Source organism: Mytilus californianus, unplaced genomic scaffold (genome assembly GCF_021869535.1).
Source record: "Mytilus californianus isolate M0D057914Y unplaced genomic scaffold, xbMytCali1.0.p SCAF_1, whole genome shotgun sequence".
NCBI classification, from domain to species: Eukaryota; Metazoa; Mollusca; class Bivalvia; order Mytilida; family Mytilidae; genus Mytilus; species Mytilus californianus.
The window spans coordinates 97472708-97496559 of NW_026262581.1; the positions used below are offsets into that span (position 1 = coordinate 97472708).

Consider the following 23852-nt stretch of genomic DNA (forward strand, 5'->3'; position numbering starts at 1 on the left):
GTCAATAAAAGATAACAATGATTTTGACAGAGACTAATAAAGATCCAACTTCAACACCACATCCAATGAAGTAATTCGATGGAAAAAAACCTAGGTTGAATGTACATGAGAACATATTTGTAAAACTGTTACATATTTTAAATGTTACAAAGTTTATTATTTTAGCATAAAAAATAAAATGAAATCATTGGCTTAGTAGATGTATTGAGACAATAAATTTTCTTGATGCAGTGTTTATAACCTTTGGAAGTCTTAGGTTTTAATTTAAATACAGTTTTAAGAATATGATCAATATATTTGATGCTGTTCACCTGGAAGATGCACTTCACTTGACCTTGTGTGCTGAATGCTTTTTTCTCACTAGCATATATCTGCTGTGCCATATCATATCTATGATAAAATAATTTGACTAACCTGCCCATCCTGGTTCACAATAACATTTCCCACTGCCAGCCATACATACACCATGTCCTGAACATTCTTGCGATGACTTTGATGGACAACCTGGTCTTGTACACTTAGATTCCTGCCAGTTGTCTGTACAAATACATGTACCATTCACACTATTACTGCAGCTACCATGTGCATTACATTCTGATTCACAGAATTTCCCCAAGTAGCAATCATCACACTGACATTCACCACCAACACACTGACCTTGACCATTACAGGACATTGAACAATCATTTCCATGGTAACAAGGATCACAAACACAGGTACCTATAGATGTACACTTTCCGTGACCAGAACATGTTATACTCTCATGACACTGGCTGTCACAAAGATGGCCAACATAATTACTGTTACAAATGCATGTTCCCCAGACTGAGCATGTGCCATGACCTGAGCAAGTTGTAGCTGGGTTACAGTGATATTGACAATCATTCCCAGTATACCCTGAATTACATGTACAGGCTCCTGATGCAAATGTTCCTTGACCACTACAGAGATTAGCAGTAGTTTCACACAATGTACCATCTGTACCAGCTGTGGCACTACCTGAACCACTACCACCATCTACAGACCTTTGATGTTTCAGGACTTTGTGGGTATAGTTACCAGTAAATGTTCTTATCCTTCCTCCGCCTCCACCAGAACCATCATGATTACAACAACATCCATAATAACAACTTGACCCACAATGTGAACCTCCACTATTACCTCCATCAGCATATAGTTCTCCCCATCCTTCTATTACATCACTATCTAGCCACACAGAACCACCACTGCCAGCACCACCACCTGATGCACCTACACCATTCATTGTTATCTCCCCTTCCAAAAAAATGGCATTGATGGATACCACTCTGAAAGCAGCACCACCAGACCCTGCATTACCATGACTACAAGTTCCACCTCCACTTCCTGCTGTCCATGGCAGACATTTTGAATCGTATGTTGATTCGCTCCCAGAACAGGAGACACTTGAACTACATGAATGGCCATTGCCCCCAAATCCACCATGAGCTGCCCCACTTCCTCCATTACAAGATGCCCCTGCACCAGGACCTTGCAGTTTTTCATAACCCAGTTCATTACCAGTTACAGTTCCTTCTTTCTCTATATCAAACACCTGACTGACTAAAGAAGCAGAGAGAGATACCTCCAGGGTACTTGTATGTTGTATATGGAAGTACTGTGTGATCACATTAAGTCCTTGGTTAGTAACATAATCATCGTCAATTACCTGTACTTTTCCTTGATTAAGTATTGTAATCGTAGATAGCTGGTACCATCCAGCTATTTGTGTGCCAATCTTGCTTCCTGTTAGTGATCCTGTGTAAGACAAGATTGATGTACCCCTGGTATACAGATGGTCTAAACCAATCAAATTTCCATTCACAGTCATTATTCTCTCTATGTAGGTTGTTGGTGGGAAGATGACCTTTGACCCATCTACTGTATACAGATTACATCCTACAGAGTCACGCAGACGATCCATAGCAACATTAAGTGTAATGCCACTGTTAACCTTTAACTGACCAGTAGCCTCATGAATGTGGTCATAATATACAGGTGTCTGAAAAAAAATGAACATTTCTTGTCATTAAAGAAATTTATTTTTTTGTCACAAATTGATTTATAAATTCAAGCATAAAAATTTATACTGTGAACATAAATTGGTTAAACATGTCAACACCATGTCTTTTTCTCTAAGGATCACAAAATGTACCCATATTCTTTGTTTGACTCTGTCTTATTGGTTGTATTGCTAATGCATTTCTGTATGAACATGGGCATTGTAATGTTTGTTGTTGTTCTTTTTATCTTAAAGGTTAAGAAACTAGATTGATTTACAAGTAAGAGATTTGATTTTGATATAATTCACCACTCTAATTTGGAAAAGCTCCAAATCAGGACTGTGATGCTTTCCATTTGTTTCATCTGCTGAAATGCTAATATTTCCAAATACTGAAACCAGATAGTCTTTTTCTTTTGAAAGAAATCTTGAAATTGCCTTAAAGATTAATACAAATCGCTTTTATTAAATTATTACCACTCATATTATAGTTATGCGTTACCAGGTAGGGACAGCACACATTCTATTGTTTAGATGTATATATAATCAGAAATGTATGGTCTTACAAGTTGGTAGGGACACCACAAGCCCTATTGTCAAAATGTATATTATCCAGTAATGTATGGTCTTACCTTGGTAGGGACAACACAAGCCCTATTGTTAAAATGTATATTATCCAGTAATGTATGGTCTTACCTTGGTAGGGACAACACAAGCCCTATTGTTAAAATGTATATTATCCAGTAATGTATGGTCTTACCTTGGTAGGGACAGCACAAGCCCTATTGTTAAAATGTATATTATCCAGTAATGTATTTTCTTACCTTGGTAGGGACAGCACAAGCCCTATTGTTAAAATGTATATTATCCAGTAATGTATGGTCTTACCTTGGTAGGGACAACACAAGCCCTATTGTTAAAATGTATATTATCCAGTAATGTATGGTCTTACCTTGGTAGGGACAGCACAAGCCCTATTGTTAAAATGTATATTATCCAGTAATGTATGGTCTTACCTTGGTAGGGACAGCACAAGCCCTATTGTTAAGATGTATATTATCCAGTAATGTATTGTCTATCTGAGTGGGATAATCGCAAGAATTTCCACTGCCTCTATTCAGATTATCTATCCATAGTTCCCTCCATCTATCCACTCCTACATCAGATTGTACATAGACTGTACCGGGGCCACCAGGGTATGTGCCACTTCCTCCTGTGGCTACAAGGTTACCATTAAACAACATGTACTCTGACAGGTAAATGGATATTCTGCCACCAGATCCTGCTCCATTGGCTAAAACACAAAACAGAATGTGTAATTTTTAACCATAGGGTAAACTTTATGTGAACTAAAACTATAAGATCATTTCTTTATTTTTTCATTGACCCTGGACACTCACTGTCTTTTAAATTTTCATTAATTCTTGACATCTTTAGTAGGATCCGGATTCACTGGAAACATTACCATATTATTTTATTTTTTTACACTATATAGTAATGGTACTAATAGAAATGTACCTGCAATGAATTTAAGTAGGTCAAGTCTTCTACTCTAACCTTTAAATTAATTTTCAGACATTCTACTATTAACAACTGAATGTCTTTTGTAACTTTGTATGAAGCTATGGATTGATTGAAAGACAAGGAGAATCAATTATAACTCATGAAAATTGTGAATAACTATATGTTCATGGCTATTACTTTCAGTAAACTTTTTATTATTCAATTTTATAGCATTTTGTTTTGGCTTATTGCTAACACTTAGGTTTTTGGTTTATGAACTATACTGTATTAGGTATTAGTGAAATAATTTTTGCCTATTCAATTTGAAAGCACCAAAAATTTCTTGATATAATTGTTTACTGTTTTTAAGAATTATTATCAAAACGAAGCTTGAATAAATAGATCTTACATGAATGGCCTGTTCCGCCATTTGCTGAAATAGTTCCATAACCTTTGAGACTACCCAAGGTCAATTTGACACTTCCCCCACTGCCAGATCCACCATGTGAAGATGTTCCCGACAAACCAGTTGTTTTTATAGTACCATCCAGACGTAGTTCCTTTAAGCATACAAACATGTATATTTACACTAATGCTATTGCTAATTTATTCTAATGCTATTGCTTATTTATTCTAAAACCAGCTGTTGGCATGATACAGGTTATGTTCTTCTCATATATTTTATGATACTAAACCCCTAATGGGAGGGATTGTACTTGATTTTCATATGATGAAGACATAATCTTTCAATCAGTTTAATTGAGGTCTGGAGCTGGCATGTCAGTAACTGCTAGTAGTCCTTTGTTTATTTATGTATCATTGTCATTTTGCTTAGTTTCTTTTGTTACCTATTCTGACATCGGACACAGACTTCTTTTAAACTGAGTTTTACTGTGCGTATTGCTATGTGTTTCTTTATTCTACATTGGATAGAGGTATAGGGGGAGGGTTGAGATTTCACAAAACATGTTTAACCCCGCAGCATTTTTGCACCTGTCCCAAGTCAGGAGCCTCTGGCCTTTGTTAGTCTTGTATGTTTTTTAATTTTAGTTCATTTATATGTTTTGGAGTTTAGTGTGACGTCCATTTTCACTGAACTAGTACACAATTTAATTAGGGGCCAGCTTAGGACCACCTCCGGGTGCGGGATTTTCTCGCTGCGTTGAAGACCCATTGGTGGCCTTCAGCTGTTGTCTGCTCTTTGGTCGGGTTGTTGTCTCTTTGACATATTCCCCATTTCCATTCTCAATTTTATTTTTAAATCACTTTTAGAAGTGAAAAAGTAGATATTTCACAAAAAGTAGTATATAAATATACTTTAAGGAGTTTGTAGCAATAAAGAGCCATAAGAAACTTAACTATTTTTTTCTTTTTCTTTAATAAACATGTAATTCCAGCTTTATAGTTTAGTTTAATTTAAAGAATGTTGGAGAACATTAAAAAATTTGATGTTAATGAAAAATTATTAAGCATTGTTATTCCTTATCTCTTCATTTCAGTGAACAAGCATTCTCCTATAAAAAGAAAGTAGCTAGCTGGGAAACGTAGACATGTGGTCAGACCCTTTCACTATAGTAGAAACATTTACTTCTTCCTTCTTTGTTACATTATTGATACTACTGACTTACCTCCCCTACATTGAAAGTAATATGACTGCCACCAGCCCCAGCATTACTGCCACCTCCACCACTTCCTGGTTCAGTAGCCAACAGTACAGATCCATACTGACTGCCAGATGATGTTGTGTCTGCACTTCTACCTCCTAAAAGAAGAATTTACACAGATGAAATAAAAATGCTAAATTCCAGGAAGAATTCATACAAATGAAGGCTATAATAAAAAAGAAATCATTTCACCAACATTTAAAAAATAGTAAACCACTTTTTAACCATAAGGAAATGAATTTATATTTAAAAAATTAACTCAAAGAGACTTTTTTTCTTTATGGGTAGCTGTGTAATTGACCTTTATCCCATAATTACTACTCTTATTCACAATTTGAATGCTGTTATAATAACAAATGAGAACATTTAATGGGTTTTGCTACTAAAACTTAAACATTACATATATAGGTTGACAAATTTTAGCTTTAGGGAACTAATTTGCCCTGATCTTATTTTTCCCACATTAGGAAACAAGCTCTTTGTCTCATGAACAGATTTGCAAAGATTTAAAGCCATGACACATGTTTATTTACCAAAATAAAGAGAAAAACATTATTTTATTGCCAATTTTTGCTCAAATTAGATACCTTCATATTCATTCACCAATAAACACAACATTTACCTTGAACATGATATTTTGCTTGTTAATACAACCAGAGCACCTAATTTGGGCAAAAATAGACAGAAAAGACACTTTTCTAATGAATTTTATAATAAATAAATTTACAAATATTTTGAAATCCAAAATTGCAATTTTACCTGAACTGCCGTATCCTGCCCCAGATGCATAGTCTGTTGAATCTGTTCCTCTTCCTGAACCATCACCTTTAGTGTAACCATTTCCATCACCAGTGATTGTACCACCATGTTCTACTGTCATTCTTGTAGAACTCAAGGTCACCTTCATACTGTCTGTTTCTATTGTACCACCGTTCTTCAAAGTGCATTTACCACCAGTTATGGTTGGGAACAGTGGATCCAAAGTAATGGTTATTTGTCCAAGGTTGTTAACAGTGATTGTTCCTATAGTAACCATACCCGGATTATAAGGATGTACTGATTTGTCTGTATACCACATGACCATGGACCTCAGTTCCCCAGTATGTGCATGTTCAGTTAGAATGAGTTCTGCATTTCTTTCAACATATAAGTTTTCTATGCCAACAAGTCTTCCACTCAGGATGAATTTTTCAGCTGTTAGAACAAAATCTGTTGGCAGTACAACTTCTCCTCCCACATCCACATGCAATCCACATGGAGAGTCAAGATAAGTGTGAGTAGATTCAACAAAATGTACAATAACTTGTTGTCTGTTCTGTACACGTACCATTCCCTTCTTGTTTCCTGTAAGTTCATGGATGATAACTGTAACATTATGTACACCATTTGGATGATAAAAGTGGACATATGAGTATCCCTCCACTTGAACTTCATCTAACTCATAATAAACACTGTTGTTTTCCATCACCATGGCTGGGTTGACTGTGTTAAGATTACCATTATGAACAGTGAGTTTAGAATGTTCAGGTTCAATTAAAGTTCTGTTCAGTCGTGGATTGTATTTCAGTTCTCTGTATTGTGGTCCTCGTTGTGATTCATACTTGTAGATTGTTCCAGGTCCACCAATACCAGACCCTGATCCACCTTGTGACAGATACTGCCCTCCATACAAATTGATAAACCCAACATGTAGTGCTATTCTGCCACCACTTCCACCTCCACCAGAAGCTTTGCCAGCTCCACCATTCACTGAAATGATGCCATGACCAGAGATGTTGTAAGCCTCAATGAAGATACTGCCACCAGTGCCACCACCTGCACTACCACTTGTGGCTGCTGTTCCAGCAGAGGTGATTGTGCCATCAATGTGAATGTTTCTTCCAACTGTCATTTTGAGGAATCCACCTCCAGATCCAGCATACGAACTACCAGCTCCACCACTCCCAAAATCCATGGGTGAAAACACAGATCCATATGGATAAGAATCATCTGAACCACCACCAACACCTCCATAACTGCCACCAGAATAGCCTATACTAACACCTTCACCTTGCATTGCACTATGACCTCTACCATCAAGATTAAGGTCACCTTCAGGTTCCATGTCAAACTCTCCAAGGTCCATGTAACCATGATTCAACAACACTGTTCCTTGATATTTGATTTCCATGAATGATGCTGTTATTGTGAAATCATGCAGTATTCTCCTGAATTCTAAGGTACCTGATTGTTTTATATTAATAGTTGGTAATGAGAAGTTTCCCTCTTCTGAGACAAATATATATGTGCCATTATCCAAGAGTGCTGTTTGAGATGTAGCAGCTACAGATACAAAACCATCATCTTCAATATAGAAATGATGTACTCCAGTCATCATACCTTCTATGGTTGTGTTAATTCCTTGCATGTGAACTTCCGTAGGAAAGACGATCTCACTTTCATAATCAATAATATAACTGACTGGTGCTTCAGTTATATTACGGACTGATTCAATATATTCCACTATAGCTTTCTGATGACTTCTTAAGTGTAGTTGACCTGTCCTATCACCAATGAATCGGTGGATGATCATTTCAACATCTTTATTTGGATGATAAATTATAACACGGGCATATCCTGCTATTTCAACTTCATTAAATTCATAGTTTGTTGTCTGATTGACCATAATCATTGTTGGTACAGAGACTAGATTACCATCATTGTCAATATGCAAGTAAAGATGATCAACTTGAAAGTATGTGTTATTTGTACCTTTCATGTACTTTAAGATTCTGTATTCTAATGGTCTGAAATTATTTTCCACATAAGTTGTTCCAGCTGCACCACCATGAGTCAGGACATTGCTGCTTCCACCATCTCCACCACGGTTAGTGAATTTCCCTCCGTAGCTGTATCTATATCTACAATGAACACCAATCCTGCCTCCGGCACCTCCTCCTCCAGTTGTTCCAGCACCGTTACCTCCCCTGACGTTAATCTCGCCATGTCCTGTGAAGTTTGTAGTAAACATGTTGATACTGCCACCGCTTCCACCACCACTGTTAGCAGAGGCACCACTATCACCCTGAATGGCAAGCAAACCATTAAGTTCCATTCTCTGACTAATGTTCCACAGAAGAACACCACCACCATTGCCACCAACACCATTCCCATTTCCTCCTCCACTGCCAAATAACATTGGATTATAAACAGAACCATATGGAAGTGTTGGCAAGGTTGGGTCAGCACCACCACCATAGCCACCATGGCTAGCTCCATAACCTTGATTACTGATTGTTTGACCAGCACCATAACCTTCCTCAGGTCCATGACCATGTCCATTCAGATGAAATATCCCTTCACTTTCAATCCAGGCATAAGAAGAGTCAATGATGGCATCATTCATGTACAGATTTCCAAAATATTTGACTTTTGTTTCACTATTCCAAATATGCATAGCCTCTGTTATTTTCAGGAAACCAACAGTTCCACCTTTCTTTACAGTCAATGTATCCCAAGCAAAGTTCCCTGGTTCTTTAACATTGTAGTATGTGCCATTTTCAATCAAGGCCGTATATGCTGTGGAGTGGAATTCAATGTCAGTTGCATCCTCTACATATAAGTCAGCTACTCCAGTTATAAGTCCAGCAAAGGTACTATCAGCTCCATGTAAATGTGTCTCTGCAGGGAGGTAAATCTCTCCACCAGCATGCAGATAAAAGCCACAAGGGGCTTCTGTTCGATTAAATATAGCTTCAGTGATTTCAACAACAACATGCTGATCATTTTTAATAATCAAAACACCTGTCTTGTCTCCAATAAAAAGGTGAATGTCAACATCAACTCTTGTAGCATTATTTGGATGGTAGATCATCAGTCTAGAACTCCCTGTTAATTCTGTCTCATTAAACACATAACTGTATTTATAGTTTTCCATGATAAGAGTAGCTGCTGGACTATACTTCAAAAGGTTATCTGTGTGTAGATATTTGTGGTCTACATCAAAATATGTCATGTTATGCACAGGGTCATATTTCTTAGCTCTATACTCTATTGGTCTTGAGTTTTCTTGTACAAATGTAGTTCCTGCAGCTCCAGCTCTTGAGGAGGCGTATGACCCTCCACCATCACCACCATAGTTGTGATATTCTCCACCATAGGAGTACCTCCATTCACAGTGTACACCAATCCTTCCACCTGCTCCACCACCACCACTACCAACACCATTACCACCAGCAACCAAGATTTCACCATGACCGGTCATATTTAGAGTCTCTATCAACAAACTGCCACCACTTCCACCTCCTGAATTGCTAGACGATCCATCTCCACCATTTAGGGTCAGAATTCCATTCATTTCCAGCAGAGCACCAACTTTCCAGACCAGGAATCCACCACCCACCCCACCAGTTCCTCCTCCATTGCCTCCACCACTACCAGCATACTCCATGGTTGGATAGGCAGTCCCATTACCTGGTTTGAAGAGAGAATTGTATGGTATACCACCAAAATTTGGTTCTGGTCCTCCTCCCCAGCCTCCATGGCCAGCTCCCCAACCAACTGAACCTTCCGTCCAACCTTTTCCATAACCAGTCTCTGCAGGATTTCCAACAGCATTCAGATTAAACTCTCCTTCAGCTTCAACATTTCCATAGCTTGATCTAATCAGTGCTAAATTCATAAGTAATAGACCTTCATATTTGACATAAAATTCTGCCACTGTAATAGACATAGGATTAGAAATCTGTTGAAAGTTTGCTTTTGAGTTCCTCATTACTTTGAGAATGGCCCATTCAAAGTTTCCTTGTGGTGTAATGCGAATTCTTGTACCATTACTTAACAATGCTGTGTGACCAGTTGAAAAGAAAATAACATCAGCTCCACCTCTAATTAGTAATTCTTCAATACCTGTGATCAGACCTGCAAACCAATTTCTTCTACCAACAAGATTGACAATTTCGGGGAACAAAACTTCAGATTTGGCATCAATTTTAAAGCTTACAGGAGCATATGTTTCATTAGATACAGATTCAACAACTTCTACAAACAAGGTTTGTCTCTGTCTTATGTGAATTAATCCAGTTAAATCCCCCTGCATTTCATGTACAATAACTTCAACATCTGCCCCAGAGGGTGGATAATCAAAAATCAAATTAGCATGCCCTCTCACATCCATTTCATCAAAGGAATAGCTGGTGGTTTCCCCTTCATTTACACTTGAATATAACCATGGCTCGCCATGATTCACATACAAGTGGGCATCAATATCATTATTGTCAATCAAAATTCTACGGTGATTTCCAATTCTAATTGTTTCATTAAGAACTTTGTCATATTTGATATCCTCATAGTCTGGTCCCCTGTTTGTTTCCTCAATGAAAACAGTACCAGCAGCTCCTGAAAGAATTCCATTTGTACCATAGCCTCCATAGGCATTCAGTAATCCTGCAAATCTTCTGTCAAAGTGAACTAAGAGACCTATTCTACCACCACTTCCTCCTCCACCTCCTCCAGAGATGGATCCATTACCTCCACTACAGTCCACATGACCATAACCTGTGAAATTAAGGGTCTCAATGAAAATACCTCCCCCACTGCCACCTCCTGCATTCAGTCCCTGACCATTTTCTCCTTGCATAGTTACCTCTCCATCAATCCACAGGTGTGTGCCAACCTTCCAAACAAGATAACCGCCTCCTTTTCCTCCTGTTCCTTTACCATTTCCTCCACCACTGCCTTCGTGTTTTGGAATATAAACAGAGTCATATGGAATTCCACCTGTGTTTGGTTTTGTGGCACCTCCATGGCCACCATGAGCTCCACCATAACCCACATTTCCATCAGTACTTCCATTCCCAGGACCAGACTGAGAACCATATCCCATGTAGTCAAGGTTCAAGAATCCCTCACTTTCTACTACTCCTTCATCAGAGTAAATAGTCCCATCTGTCATGTATACAAGTCCCTGGTACATAATATGGAATTTGATAAGCTGCAACACAAGGTCAGCTTCTGTTTCAGTAAATCTAGCCACTGACCCTCTCTGAATTGTAAATATGGTTAGACTGATATTACCTAGCTTTGTCATGTGTGTATAGGTTCCATTTTCTCTTAGAGCTGTCTGTGAGGTGGAGTAAAATTCAACATCAGCTCCTTCAGCAATTGTTAGGTTCTGCACATTGGTCATCAGACCCTTAAGTTCACTTCTAGTTCCTAACATAATAACTGTGGATGGCAAAACAATTTCTGTTCCTTTTTCTACTTTGTAGCTTACAGGTGCTACAGTATAGCCTGTTGTAGATTCTTTGTATTCTACGTGAATAACTTGTCCTTCTAAGATATGCATCAGTCCTGTTCTGTCACCATCAAATTTGTGGACTACAAGTTCTGATGTTGATCCATACATCTGCAACACAGCATGATTATTGGCCTCAAGTTCGTCATATTCAAATTCATGATTGCCATCGTCTGTTGTTATAATAGTAGGTGAGATGTGATTTCTGTTGTCATTATCAATGTACAGTTTCACAAATCCATCTTTAAACACCAATCCTTCAGTAGTGTTTATATATTCTTTAGCCGTCAGTCCTTCAGTGTTAGAATCAGTGAAGTAGATAGTTCCAGCGGCACCATTCTTATCATCATCAGTCCTAGAAGAGCCACTATAGCCACCATAGGTTATGTAATCACCAGTGTATTCCCTGAACCATTTGACATGGGCGGCAATCCTTCCACCTCCACCTCCATGTCCATAGTTGTGTCCCACACCACCTTCTGTGGTAGCCAGACCATGTCCTGAGAAGTTAACAGCAATAACATGGATACTGCCACCACTACCACCTCCACTGTTGGTATCTGTGGCATTTCCTCCTAGACTCATTAATATTCCATCCAAATGTAGGTATCTGGCCACATCCACATCAATAACTCCTCCTCCTTGTCCTCTATTGGCTCCGCCTCCTTTACTGCCTGGGTGAAGTGGCTTCTTGTATGATCCATAACATTCAGCTTAAATATCGAAGTACAATTCATAAAAGGTGAATTGTTAAATGCATAATAAAATTCAAAACTATCAGATAAGATTTGTTTGAAATGTACACACACAATAAATATTTACTTTACTATCTATAATCAATACTATTTGAAAACTTATTTCCTTCTAAAAAAAAGTATGAAGATTCAAATCACCTGCTTAACACTCACAGTTAAATGCTTTCATTATTTCAATATAAAAAAGGCTGCTCCTGTTTTCACAAAAAATCTTGCAAAAAAATATAACTGCAAGTCATAAAAATTTCAATATTACTTAAAATCAATTCTAATCATATTGTTAAAAAGGCCCCTGATTACTCATCCTCACAACCTTCTCATTCATTTTTACTCAAAAATAACAGAAGCCACATACTAAGCAGTCCAAAACTTTGTTATTACCTGTAGTATAATTTGATTGCACATTTCCACCACCATATCCACCATGACTTCCACCGACTCCAAATCCACCATTATCCACTAGTCCATCTCCTGGGGAATCCCATACTACACTCCTTCCTGATGTGTTGAGTTTAGCTTCTCCTTCCATGTGTATGATGCCGGCTTTGATTGTGATATTATCAGCAGTAATGTGAGAGTCATATCTCATCATAAGGTCAGACACCTCTAATTTCAGAACAGTGTCATGTATGATTTCTGTCATAGCCTGCATAGACAAATGTCCAAATCCAATTGTGCCTGAAATATAGATTGAAAATTACTTTGAATTCTCCAACTCTTACAACAAATGACCTCACAATATAAATAAAAGATTAAATACATATCTATAAATATCTATTTTCAAGTCTTTGGTGGTTCCAGGGCTCAAATCCAAGGCCTGCACTTAAGGCAAACATGCTACCACAAACCACCAGGTGCTTTTATCGACAGTACAATGTGACTTTATTTTTCAGTCAGATACGAAATTTCAGAGATTTTTAATGGACCATAAAAAAATCCATAAAACTGGGCATTCCACTAAAAGCTGTCATTTGTATTAATGATACCATCACCAATATCTGGACAAACTGACACAATAGAACTTTCAACAATAAGTCCATGTCCGAAAGAACTTCAGTTTCCAGCACAACAGGTTTTTTTTTTAAAGCTATTTTAATATGTATAACAAAATTATAAAAAGTTTTATTTATATATTGAATGTATTATAAGATGGTTACTTTGATTAAACTAATATATGTCAGATGAAAACTATTTTCTGGTTTATAAAAAAAATATTTACGCCAAATCATTTTTCAATTATGCAATAATATAATACCTCCATCCAAAGTAACATATTGGCCACCCATCCATCTACTATTTGTTGCTGTCTTTGCTATATGTACAGCTCTTCCCTCATCTAAAGTTAAATTCATTACACCAGCCAAATGTCCATCTAGGTCCAGAGCTGGTACTTCACTACCTATCAGTCTGAAGTCAGCTGATGCCCACATTTCTCCACCGTATCTGACAATGAAGTTACTTGGAGGGGAAGATCTCAAAACACTGAATTTATCAAATTCAACATAGAATTTCTGTTTGTTTTGTATGTGTAGATAGCCAGACTTGTCCCCTAGGATCAGTCCTAAGTTGATTGAATCAATGCTATCTCCTCCATCAGCAATTTCCAACATGGCCTACAAAAGAATATACATTATACTCATTTTATATGTAATAATGAAATTTCAAGGTTTGATAAATAAAAAACAGAAAAACACTACTGCTGTAATATTATTCGGTCATAAATAAGGAAAAAATAAAGGTGTTCTTCTTTTTCATAAAGAACTGCATATAAATATATGGAAAGCCTCAGCTGTCATATATTAGAGATTTACAAACCGTTATGCTGAAGCTTAAAATGTAAAGTTAAGACAGCGTGATGTTGAATTGAGTCATCAAAATGCTAACTCTAAATTACAATATGCTAAGTTGAATTTGCGCAATGTTGAATTGCAATGACAAGTGCTTTAGTCGTGATAGTATAATGATAAGTCACGATGTTGTGATGATATGCTAAACACACGTAACGTTGGGTTTAAAGTACATGATGTGAAGTTGACGTTGCATGATGTTAGCTTGCAGATGGATACTGCTCAGTCATCCACTTCGATAGCTATGATAACAAATAAAATGAATAGCTAAAATGTATGGTGCTGACATGTTATTAATAAATGTTGAGCTGAGATAGTACGATGTTATATCAATGTGATATAACGATAGGTCTATCATGCAATCTGTTGATTTAAAACACCATGATGCACAGTTGAAAGTACATGATGTTAAGTTAAGATAACACGATGCTACACCACTATATTGAAACGAAAGGCTTACCATACAATTTGTTGACTTAAAACAACACGATGCAACGTGTTAAGCTAAGATGCTCACTTGAAACTACACGACGTACAGTTGAAATTTTGTAATGTTAAGCTACGATAGCACGATGTTATATCATTATAATGTCACAATAGGCTTATTATACAAATTGCCCATTTAAAACTACACAACGTACAGTTGAAAGTACGTGATGTTAAGCTAAGATGGCACGTTGTTATATCATTAGAATGTCACGATAGGCTTACCACACGATATGCTCGTTTAAAACTACACGACGTACAGTTGAAAGTACGTGATGTTGAGCTATGATAGCAATATCTTATATCAAAATAATATCACGACAGGCTTGCCATACAATATGCTCATTTAAAACTACACGACGTACAGTTGAAAGTACGTGTTGCTCAGCTAAGATAGCACGATGTTATATCATTATAATGTCACGATAGGCTTATTATACAATTTGCTCATCTAAAATTACACCACGTACAGCTGAAAGTACGTGATGTTAAGCTAAGATAGCACGTTGTTACATCATTAGAATGTCACGATAGGCTTACCACACGATACGCTCATTTAAAACTACATGACTTTCATTTGAAACTAGGTGATGTTAAGCTAAGATAGCATGTTGTTATATCATTTGAATGTCACGATAGGCTTACCATACAATATGCTCATTTAAAACTAAACAACGTACAGTTGAAAGTATGTGATGTTGAGCTATGATAGCACGATGTTATATCATAATAATATCACGATAGGCTTGCCATACAATATGCTCATTCAAAACTACACGATGTACAGTTGAAAGTACGTGTTGTTGAGCTAAGATAGCACGATGTTATATCATTATGACATCACGAGAGGCTTACCATACAAAGTGTTGACATGAAACTACACGATGTAAATTTGAAGTAGTTTGGTCTTGACTTGAAACAGTAAAATGTTAAGTTATAAAAACAGAACGTAAAGTCAAAATAAAACAATGATAGGATGACATATACTTGTGCAGAATTGAAGATTTTCGATGTAGACTTCGAATATAGTACAAATATTAGATCCTTTTATGTTAAATTGAAAGACAATAACGATGCGTAAAACATTACAGAATTATGTGAATTGAAACTGCAATTCTATGGAAACGAATGAGGGACAAATCCCCAGGATTTTTTCTCCTTCATTTGCAAGTTGATGAATATTAATGAAATTGAACTCCAGAGGCAAAAATATAATATACAAAGAAAGTTTTCCATAAATTCATAAAGCAAAAGAATTACCCTTCGCTATATATTACACTTGAATACAGTTTTGCCCTGTATTTTACATGTTTTGTTTGGATTTATTTTTATGATTAAAAACCAGACTTTTTTTATGAACAATATTTAAGAAAATATTTATCTATTTTGTGTGTTAATATATACAACCGTTATCAATATGATAATATTGTGCTTATAAGACTTATGACTTTGAGGGTCAAATTTCAGGGCTGTAACTAGCCTCTTTTCAAAGTGAGGCAAAAAATATTCGCCGAGCGGAGCGAGCCGAAATAAATTCGGCGAGGGGTCTGGGAAAAAATAACGCAAAATCGTGCATTTTGAGCGTTTCCCGGACTCTTTCTTAAACTAAAACGCAACTTTTGTTTTAATTATTTTTTCGGCAATATTCAGGTCTCAAAGCAAAATATATAGATCCAAGACTTTTTAGTTTTTATAGGGACAACATCAAAAGACCGATATTTAGGATAACGCAAAATTCGTAATTCACATAGTCAAGTGTGTGGCTGCTGTTTTTATGTTTTTTTTTGTTATTGAGTTTTGGCTTGCAGAAAAAAGTATTATACCTGTCAATTATGTTTTTTTCAAATTAAGTTAAGAGGGGGATGATTATCATTGATATAACTATGTGAATTTAGTTTTTATAACACATTTCAATTACAAGTTGATGTAGTTCCTAACTGGGATAAAAGGGTACAATCAGGGTAGTTCTTATACCTCATTAGTATATTTTTGTGCAGTTTTAATATGTATATCGGCTGATTAATGTCGGATCTGTCTGTTCTGGTCTTGTATTGTGTTTAGACTTTTGTGTAATATTTTTTTGACTTTAAAATTTATTTACAGTACAATACTTTAAGTACCGCTTAAGTCGACGCTAGGGGCCGTATTGACCTTGTTGTAAGGAATGAATGATTCGTTCATTGATGAAGACCCTCTAGCGACTGTCTAGATGAAGAACAGGAATAAAAGCCCTGTTCATTGATAATTTGTATTTTTTTTCTATGCATTGGGGAATGTGTGCGATTTTGTCCCATGCACATTTACTCCATATCCCTTTATTTTCTATTTTAGGGCCTGAACACGGCTCAATGTAAGTTTAGTCCTTCAATGTAAAAAAACATATGACAATACATTATTTTCTTTTAAAATGATATGATTCCGGGAGATTGGGTTGTCTCACTTTAATTAGCCAGTTTTGTATTCTTTAATATAAAGTTTAATTTCCATGAAAAAACGACAAATTTTTCGTCCAGTAGCATCGTATCTTCTCAAAACATTTTCTCGGACAATATCTGAACATCGTTTGAATTGTTTTCTCGTTTGAATTGTTTTACATTGTCATTTCGGGGCCTTTTATAACTGACTGTGCGGTATGAGCTTTGCTCATTATTGAAGGCCGTACGGTGACCTATAGTTGATAATTTCTGTGTCATTTGGTCTCTTGTGGAGAGTTGTCTCATTGGCAATCATATATCGGTGGACATGTAACATTGTCAAACCACACATGACCGTTCACTAGTCATCGTAGATCTTTCCCAAGTCTTAAGTCTACGCAAAGCAGAAAATTAACGTTCACAACAAGGAATATTAGACAACTGAAGCCATAGTCATAAAGATTGATTGAGTGATTAGTGTTCGCTTAACGCCGCCTCAGAACAAAAAGGCGAGAGCTAATTTCAAATAATTCTACAATTTAAAGTAGTTTTCAAAATTAGACAAAAGGTCCTTAAATATAATAAAACCCAAGTTTAAATAAATATTACTAATTTACAAATTAAATGAACAAAAGACAACACTGGGAACAGATATAAGACACATAACGACAAACAATAGACAATCAACACTGAAAACTAAAAATAAATGAGAAACATGGATCCCGAAAAAACAGGGACGACGTCAGAGGGTGAACAGAACTTGCTCCTTGCAAGAAAATCGCCGTGAAAACAATTTGATATGAAGACAAGCTTTTGTTTCAACTTATTATTTTTTTTTTTGGAAATTTCCAACATGAGGCATTTGCATCATTTGCCTCAATGTAGTTACGGCACTGAATTTTACTCATATAAAATCACATCTATATATGTAAGAGTTAGCGGAGAATTTGTATTTACCACTCCCGTTTTCCACGAAATAAAACATAAGAATCTGGAGTCTTAATCTTAAAAAACAAAGATTAACTGATATGACAAATAATACGGTAAAGCGTAGGACTGAGAGGGTCAGAGCTATATGAGAATGTGACCTTGTTAGAGGTATCTGAAAATATGAATTTTCTTTTCCACGAAATAAAACAAAAAGAATTGATAGGTGGAAGAATCCTACTGCATGGGGCCACCCAAATATAAAGTATGGTAGATTCTGTTGTATACTTTTCGCTCATACATGAAGTCTATATGAAACCTAATGAAATTCGACCTAGAGCCTCCGGTCTAAATCTTCAACTTTCAAAAACAAATACATCATTTACAGCAGTGCCAACCATTTTTCCAGCACCAAGTAAGATAGTGCCCAGGTTTATGTATATATCCACTCAGAGAATATTTTGTTTTTTTAAATTGGTAAAGTAATTAATGAACAATGACCCCTATAACTTATAATAAGAAGCCAATTAATGATTTCCGTCACTTATTTTCTTGTCCATAGTGATTTTCTTGGTTCTTTGCAGCTTCTCTCTATCTATATGTGTTTTCAAAGAAAAAGAAAAAAAAAAAAAATCTGTAAAAATTGTTAAAGTCCATGAATTGTTTTGGTATTGCTTTGATTAATTTGTAGATATGTTTTTTGATGTCAACAGTTTCTCTCTCTCTCTCTCTCTCTCTCTCTCTCTCTCTCATAGTTTTCATGAGTGTGATCTAAATTAAAATCGATAGATTTTTTTTAATTATTTGCCAAAATGTAAAAATTTTGTCCTGCCTTTTTTTTAGCTGCCTTTTTTTTTCAATCTATTCGGTCCTGCATTTTTTTTTATCAGTTTATTCTGACTTTTTTTACATAAATTGTCATCTTGCCTTTTTTTTTTTGCCAAGTTGCTCATCCTTCCTTTTTTTCTCAAATTTCATTCTAGACCCCAATAAAAATCAAATGGTAGCTCCCTAAGATGGCGGAAGACACCCGATCTACCCTAAGGGCAATATATCTAATGAGGAAGAAATTTACAATTTCGGTCACGTCGAGTTACTTGTAGATCTCCTTTTGTTGAAAAGGGTTTCTGTTATCTATCTATTATACTGTTCAGGGGGAGGGGAGAATCGAAAAAAAAATACACAAAAATGGATAAAAGAAGGCGAAAGATACAAAAGGGATAGTAAAAATCTTAACCAAACTGATAATGTCATGACAAAAACTCATCAGCCGAAATAAACGAGAGAAAAAAAATCAAAAGCCAAACAACAGTATATTAAGCGCAATATATAGAAACCCAAAAGTGAGCAATACGAAACCCTCAAAAAAGGGGTGATCTCAGGTGCTCCAGAAGGGTAAGCAGATCCTGTTTCATATGTGGCACCCGTCACTTGGCGATTTTGCAAATAAAGAAGGAATGCGTTACAATTTTCAAGAACTCCCATAAAAAAGTAAACATGAACTACAGGGTGTCAAATCGATGAACGTGCTTAAAATAAGCTCCTTTTCATAAAAAAGAGTTGATGAAAATGTATTTGTATTTAGTGTACAGTGGCAAATATTACATGCATATAAGGACGAGAATATGTAAGTGTGATATGAATATGAATAAATCTTGGCTCTGTACAAGACACATTTTGCTTGCTTAGCCGAATTTTTAACAAACTATTTGACAAACCGTCTCTGACAATCTATGGAAATCCAAATAGCATCGGTTTTGATTAAGTACAGAATTTTTTGGTTTTATTTCGGGGAAAAGGGGTGCGTTTTACGTACAGTGGCAAATATTACATGCATATCAGGACGAGAACATGTAAGTGTGATATGAATATGAATAAACCCTGCTTTGTTACAAGGCATACTTTACTTGCCTAGCCGAACTTTCAACAAACTAGTCGACAAAATGTCTCTGACATTCTATGGAAATCGTAATCGAATTGCTTTTGATTAAGTCCAGCTTCTTTTGTTTTATTTCGTGGAAAAGAAAATTCACACAAATTTTCAGATACCTCTAACAAGACCGGGGGGGGGGGGGGGGGGGGGGGGGGGGGCACATTCTGATATAGCTCTGACCCTCTCAGTCCTATGATTCTTATGTTCTATTTCATGGAAAACGGGAGTGGTAAATAAAAATTCTCCGCTAACTCTTACATAGATGTGATTTTATATGAGTAAAATTTTACCCTCACAATCGTAAGTCTTATAAGCACAATACTATGTTGTAATTATTAAGACACAACATAGATAAATATTTTCTTAAATATTGTTCATAAAAAAGTCTGGTTTTTAATCATAAAAAAAAAATCAAAAAAAAACATGTAAAATATACGGCATAACTGTATTAAAGTGTAATATATAGCGATGGGTAATTCTTTTGCTTTATGAATTTATGGAAAACTTTCTTTGTATATCATTTTGCCTCCGGAGTTTAATTTCATTAATATTCATCAACTTGCAAATGAAGAAGAAAAAATCCTGGGGATTTATCCCTCATTCTTTTCCATAGAATTGCAGTTTCAATTCACATAATTCTGTAATGTTTTACGCATCGTTATTGTCTTTCAATTTAACATAAAAGGATCTAATATTTGTACTATATTCGAAGTCAACATCGAAAATCTTCAATTCTGCACAAGTATATGTCATCCTATCATTGTTTTATTTTGACTTTACGTTCTGTTTTTATAACTTAACATTTTACTGTTTCAAGTCAAGACCAAACTACTTCAAATTTACATCGTGTAGTTTCATGTCAACACTTTGTATGATAAGCCTCTCGTGATGTCATAATGGTATAACATCGTGCTATCTTAGCTCAACAACACGTACTTTCAACTGTACGTCGTGTAGTTTTGAATGAGCATATTGTATGGCAAGCCTATCGTGATATTATTATGATATAACATCGTGCTATCATAGCTCAACATCACATACTTTCAACTGTACGTTGTTTAGTTTTAAATGAGCATATTGTATGGTAAGCCTATCGTGACATTCAAATGATATAACAACATGCTATCTTAGCTTAACATCACCTAGTTTCAAATGAAAGTCATGTAGTTTTAAATGAGCGTATCGTGTGGTAAGCCTATCGTGACATTCTAATGATGTAACAACGTGCTATCTTAGCTTAACATCACGTACTTTCAGCTGTACGTGGTGTAATTTTAGATGAGCAAATTGTATAATAAGCCTATCGTGACATTATAATGATATAACATCGTGCTATCTTAGCTTAGCAACACGTACTTTCAACTGTACGTCGTGTAGTTTTAAATGAGCATATTGTATGGCAAGCCTGTCGTGATATTATTTTGATATAAGATATTGCTATCATAGCTCAACATCACGTACTTTCAACTGTACGTCGTGTAGTTTTAAACGAGCATATCGTGTGGTAAGCCTATCGTGACATTCTAATGATATAACAACGTGCCATCTTAGCTTAACATCACGTACTTTCAACTGTACGTTGTGTAGTTTTAAATGGGCAATTTGTATAATAAGCCTATTGTGACATTATAATGATATAACATCGTGCTATCGTAGCTTAACATTACAAAATTTCAACTGTACGTCGTGTAGTTTCAAGTGAGCATCTTAGCTTAACACGTTGCATCGTGTTGTTTTAAGTCAACAAATTGTATGGTAAGCCTTTCGTTTCAATATAGTGGTGTAGCATCGTGTTATCTTAACTTAACATCATGTACTTTCAACTGTGCATCATGGTGTTTTAAATCAATAGATTGATATAACATCGTACTATCTCAGCTCAACATTTATTAATAACAAGTCAGCACCATACATTTTAGCTATTCATTTTATTTGTTATCATAGCTATCGAAGTGGATGACTGAGCAGTATCCATCTGCAAGCTAACAGCATGCAACGTCAACTTCACATCATGTACTTTAAACCCAATGTTACGTGTGTTTAGCATTTCATCACAACATCGTGACTTATCATTACACTATCACGACTAAAGCACTTGTCATTGCAATTCAATATTGCGCAAATTCAACTTAGCATATTGTAATTTAGAGTTAGCATTTTGATAACTCAATTCAACATCACGCTGTCTTCACTTTACATTTTAAGCTTCAGCATAACGTTTTGTAAATCTCTAATATATGACAGCTGAGGCTTTCCATATAAATAGGTGAATAAACATCTTTGAGTCACTTATGAAAGATCCTTGATGTCTATCCAAACAAAGAAAGGACCATGGGGTCTCATTGACATAAACCCATCTTTTATTTTATTTAAATTTATCTTTCCACTAATTTAAATGATCATCATTGGTGATGTTGTAAAAACAACTTGTAAAATGTTGTTGCATTAATATCTGCCCTTGCTACTGTATTATCTGCCCATCAGGATTGTATTCTAATAAATATACATACCATATTATTCAGCATAAGATGATCAAAGTTAAGGTCAGCATCATTATCTATCTCATCACTGTTAGCTACAATCCTAGGATTCCTCTCATTGACAATAACAGGTTTAGGTGGATGCAAGTTTTTACCATCCAGATACAGTCTACTTTGGTATGTAAATATTCCAGTCTTATCCTCAACGAACACAGTCCCTGGACCTCCTCTGTCACCTGTTGTAGTCCCTGTTTCTCCATAGGCCAACAGCTTCCCTCCATACTCATTGTTATCTCTAGCATGAATGCCTATTCTTCCTCCAGCACCTCCTCCTGCTGTAGTATGACCTTTTCCTCCAATGGCTGAGAGTTTACCATGACCTCTAAATGAACCTGTAAAATAAAATGAATGATAATGATAAGAGCAGTATTATACATCCATACATGCTAACATGCAAACATTGAGCTCTAAAAATTCTAAGTACCTTGTAAAAGTGCAATTTTCTGGCCCTTAAGCCTTTTTTTTAATCTCAGAAAACCTAAAACAAGTATAAATAAATCTAAGCTTCCCAAACTACACATTGATGGAAGTTAATGACATAACCAATAATATCGACAAAAAGTTAAACAGTCATAGTTATCAGGAAACCAAATTTGTTTATTGCGAACCCAATGAAAGTTTTCCACAGTGCCATCTCTATCTTGACCAGGTATTTAAACTTTTGCAAGTTCACCTGTCCTTTTGAATAAATACAATAGCTATTGTTCTCTGTGTAGTTTATTCTCTGGGACCTTTAAATTTCTTCTAAGAGAAATCTATCATTCATTGATTAAATTACCTGAGTATAAAAAAATTCTTATATATAGACAAAAATACTTTTTTATACTCATTAATTGCGTGTGATGATGTATTTATTCAATATTAATTATATATTTTCAATCAGTTTAATATAAACATTGATTCAATCATAAAAAGTTGATTTCTAACAAAAGTTTTATCAATGTTCCTATTGAAATTTGATTTTTTTTTTGTCTAGTTATAGAATACATTTAAGAAGATCTTGATTTGAACATCATAATTTTCAAGTTTTTATTCATGTCAAACAAATTTTTTAATGTTGAAAGTTTTGTCAGAAATCAACTTTTTATGATTGAATCAATGTTTATATTAAACTGAATAAAAATATATTATTAATATAACATAAATCAACGCTAACATGTTTAACCCCGTCACATTCTGTATGTATGTTCCTGTCCCAAGTCAGGAGCCTGTAATTCAGTGGTTGTCGTTTGTTTATGTGTTACATATTTGTTTTTGGTTCAATTTTTGTACATAAATTAGGCCGTTAGTTTTCTCGTTTGAATTGTTTTACATTGTCATTTCGGGGCCTTTTATAGCTGACTGTGGGGTATGGGCTTTGCTCATTGTTGAAGGCCGTACGGTGACCTATAGTTGTTAATTTCTGTGTCATTTGGTCTCTTGTGGAGAGTTGTCTCATTGGCAATCATACCACATCTTCTTTTTTATATTTTATTAATGTTTCAACTTT

At 35.7% G+C, this 23852-nt stretch overlaps 1 protein-coding gene across 1 annotated transcript in view; it reads right to left on the minus strand.

Moving 5' to 3' along the window:
- LOC127738444 (uncharacterized) overlaps positions 1-23852 on the minus strand; it is a 144779-nt gene that overhangs the window by 50521 nt on the left and 70406 nt on the right. The window contains exons 38-45 of the mRNA XM_052249693.1: positions 22334-22695; positions 13472-13829; positions 12598-12894; positions 5947-12174; positions 5152-5285; positions 3933-4083; positions 3037-3314; positions 415-2020 (exon numbers count right to left, since the gene is read on the minus strand). Of these exons, the coding sequence (XP_052105653.1) occupies positions 415-2020; positions 3037-3314; positions 3933-4083; positions 5152-5285; positions 5947-12174; positions 12598-12894; positions 13472-13829; positions 22334-22695 (9414 nt within the window). The remainder of the gene's footprint in view (positions 1-414; positions 2021-3036; positions 3315-3932; positions 4084-5151; positions 5286-5946; positions 12175-12597; positions 12895-13471; positions 13830-22333; positions 22696-23852) is intronic.